This window comes from Rhipicephalus microplus, chromosome 6 (assembly GCF_043290135.1).
Source record: "Rhipicephalus microplus isolate Deutch F79 chromosome 6, USDA_Rmic, whole genome shotgun sequence".
Classification (NCBI taxonomy): Eukaryota; Metazoa; Arthropoda; class Arachnida; order Ixodida; family Ixodidae; genus Rhipicephalus; species Rhipicephalus microplus.
The window spans coordinates 129,937,808-129,941,512 of record NC_134705.1 but is presented as its reverse complement, the minus strand read 5'-3'; the positions used below and the strand labels follow the sequence as shown (position 1 = coordinate 129,941,512).

Sequence of the window (3,705 nt, the reverse complement as noted above, 5' to 3'; positions counted from 1 at the left end):
GGTGGCATGGATTCACTACCTGCATTATATGTCACACAAAGCCCATAGCATTGGTAAAAAACCAGGGGTTGTGTTTCAATCACCGAACGCATTGTCGCAGTTATGTACCAGAACCATTCCGTCAGAGAGACCTTGACATAGTACTGAAATAGAAAGTGATATGTATTTGCCAGAACAACAGTATGTAGCGAGATTATGTGGCGCTACACAGTGTACTCTTATTAATGGAGAATTTTTTAGAACAAGGCAGAGATAGAACACAGGAGGGGCTCGAAAAAATACTCTATTAATACGTCCTTGAGTTACCAGCTTCTATCTTGCCGGATAACTCAATTCTTAGAACACCCGTCACGGAACGGCGTCAGCTCCGGGTTCCATCCCGGACCAGGATAAGTTAAGTGGAACTATGTAGATTTATTCCATTGCCTATAAAGATTTCCTTGTAGCCTTGCGTAACACATGAATGGCTATCAACTTTCCCTTTCACAATATTTGCGCCAACTTGTATAGTTACTGTCACATTTATTCTTTTGCGGTAACTCACATCGTCACCTTAAATATGGTGGTCGTATCGATGATACGGAGTTTCCGTATGACGCCGAAATGTTTCAAGAAAACATTCGGTTTAGGGTACCACACGGCTGCTTTTAAGGAATGTCTGTGTCTCTCCACAAAGCCATGAGCTCTGGCCCAGCCCTTGTCTTGTAAATTTTTCGTTTCATCCGTTCTATCTGCCCCTGCGAGAAGTGATTCCTCCAATCACCTACTTGGCCCTTGCGAACAAAGTGGCCAGTCCTGCGTAGCTTCGTAAACGCCATCACATTATGAAGTCCTTTAAGAAGCTCTGGTCTGAGAGAGTCCATCTGTGGTGAGTTGCCGAAACCTCGTCTGGGAGCCTGCCGACTGTCGCTAATATTTCGCTTCATGTATTCCAAGCTGGACTTCTCCAAGACGCCCTGCAGCAGCTCGGGATTTTCTTTTAGCTTCTTCTCTCTTTCTTGGCTGATGAAACCAGCAATTTGAAGGACATACGTTGTCGTGTCTTCTCTGAGGTTTTCGTATGTTAGAAAAAGCACATTAGGGTCATTTCTATGCTCGTACCATGAAAGAACGTTGTCAAAGTAGTCTCCAAAATCGACTCGCCCTTCTAGAAAGAGTTCAAGAAACTCATCGAAAGTGCCTTCCCCGAATTGATACGGTGGATTTTGCTTCGTGTGGTAGTAAAACGACACGCAGCAGTCATAAGGGTTTCTCGTGATATAGATGTACTTCGCCTCTTTGGAGTAAGGGCTCATGTGGAAAGGCAAGTGGGTCTTTAAGACGTGTGGTTTCGGCGCGTAGAGGGCGGCTTCGGCGCCTTGCATCTCTAAAAAAGGCATTCGCAGTACTTGATCTAAGGGATCTTTAGGTTCCTGGGCGTTCATGAGGATGTTGTAGACGATGTGATGCACCCAAGTGGTTCCACATTTTGGGTAGCTGACGACGAATATGTCGTCCGGCTGCGGCTTGTACGCCAGCGTTGACATTACAGTGTCCTCTGGAAAGTGCTTGCCGAGGTAAAGGCCCCTGATGGCATGGAAGGCCTTTGCAGCCATAGTTCTTCAGCTGGTACTCCTGCAAAATACAAATGTTGGGGCTTGAGTCATAGCATTGCGGACGCTTGAGTTGTTGGAAGACAACATTGCAAGTATGTACTGCAGATTGATCTGCTAAGATAATGCAACTGCAGTCATCATCATTAAATACTAATTCTTCTAGAGACATTATACACGCAGTCAAAATAAGCAATAAACAAGGTATAGCTCATATAAAGGCAAATTCAGTTGTAACTTATAAACAGGGAAAACGTGATCGAGAAAATATACATGGCACAAACCATCCTTAGCCACCAAAACCCAAACGAAGCATAAGATTCAAGAGTTAAATTACAAAATGATTTCACTGTTCTTGGTCTTGAGAAAATACACAACTTGGGTTTTATATATTGAAAAGGGGTTTATTGACGTGTGTTGCGACGGCGGCTCTACAATTAAAACACAAGCGAAGCAGAGCATCGTTCAGGCAGATGCAGGCGACGATCAGCACGAGGCGAGCGAGGCAAGCTAAGAACTTAGTACCCAAGCGTTGGCGATTCTGCTTGCCAACGATGCATTTTCTTCTTCACAATTTGCCCTTGCCGAAAAAAGCCATCCTGGCGACCTTGGAGTCTGGAGGTAGAGGGCTATGGTATCGCTTAGGGTGGGCCACGTGGACGATGTCACGTCCTCGCCGGCGCATGTCGTCAGATGGGGAAACGGGATCAATTAGAAAATTCACCGTCGAGGTTTCCTCCAAAACGTGGTAAGAGCCCTCATACTTTGGGACGAATTTTGAGGAATCACCAAAAGAACAGCCAGCTATACAAGTGATCCCGGCGAATAGCTGTGACTTCGTGGAGAGTTGGTATTGTTTTTTCTGTGGCGTTGTCGTTCTTGTGACGTAAAGGTGCACACGGCATTCTGCCGCTTGTCGTGCAGCTTCGGACACAGGTGGACATTCGGATGCGTCAGGACGTTGTGGAAGGAGACTGTCGATGATGTGGGAAAGTTCGCGTTCATAGAGGAGGAAGAAAGGTGAAAATACTTTCATGACCAATCTCTCAGAGTGGATATGGGCCAGTGCTTACAGGCTACAAAGGTTACAAACTAACAAAGGAAGTAGACTGTGCCACGGTGTTGTATGCGAACGCGATGAATGGAGGAATGCGGTCCCAGTTGGTATGATCAGATGTTACATACATCGCGAGCATATAGCCGAGGCTGCAGTTCAATGTCTCCGCGAGCCCGTCAGTCTGTGGGCGGTAAGTCAAGGTCTCGCGATGGACAACATGGCATTCAGAAAGCAGAGCTGCGATGGCTTCTGATAGGAAGGATCAACCTAGGTCACTTAGAAGTTCTCGTGGTGCACCATGCCGTATTATGAAGCGATGGAGGACGAAGAATGGTACGTCCCGCGGAGTGGCACCTGGTGGCGCAGCGATTTCAGCGTAGCTTGTTAAATGGTCAACGGCGACTATGACCCATAGATATTCATCTGATGTTATCGGTAGAGTGTCATAAAATAATTTCTGATCTGATCTAAAGGTTTGTCAGGGCACAGAAAGGGCTGAAGCGCACCAGACGAGTGGAAAGGCAATGATTTACCGCGCTGACAGCCAGGCCAGCACATAAATTTTCGAACAAAATTATACATTCCGTGCCAGTATAAGAGGTGAGGAATGCGTTTGGAAGTTCTGAAAACTCTGGCATGGCCACATTGAAGATAGTCGTGGAAAGAGGTGCATATTTGTGATGGCAAGCTGCAGGGGACGACCAAAAGCCACTTACGACCTTCAGGGGCGTAGCTGCGTAGGTGTAGCAGCCGATCACGAATGGTGAAATGAGGAGATTGACCACGGAGAGATCGTGATACCACAGTGGTTGGCGATTAAGAGACAGTCACAAAGGGAAAGGATTTAAGGGTCCTTGTGTTTTTCGCTGGCAAATAAGTCAAGGTTGAGAGATGCGACGGAGTTAATACCAGTGGTTCCGCAGCCCGCGTCGGGAGGTAAACGCGAACGGGACAGGACATCAGCGTCAGTGTGCTTGCGTCCACTGCGATAGATGACGCTAATGTCATACTCCTGGATTTGCAGTGCCCAGCGAGTTAAGCAGCCAGAAGGATCTT

General features: G+C 46.8%; 1 protein-coding gene across 1 annotated transcript; it reads right to left on the bottom strand.

Annotated features, from left to right (window-relative positions):
- Positions 1-399: 399 nt before the first annotated feature.
- Positions 400-1,608, bottom strand: LOC119168469 (sulfotransferase ssu-1-like). The gene has a single exon (XM_037419871.2). The coding sequence runs from the start codon at positions 1,593-1,595 to the stop codon at positions 648-650; it is 948 nt and encodes a 315-aa protein (XP_037275768.2). The 5' UTR covers positions 1,596-1,608; the 3' UTR covers positions 400-647.
- Positions 1,609-3,705: the final 2,097 nt, after the last annotated feature.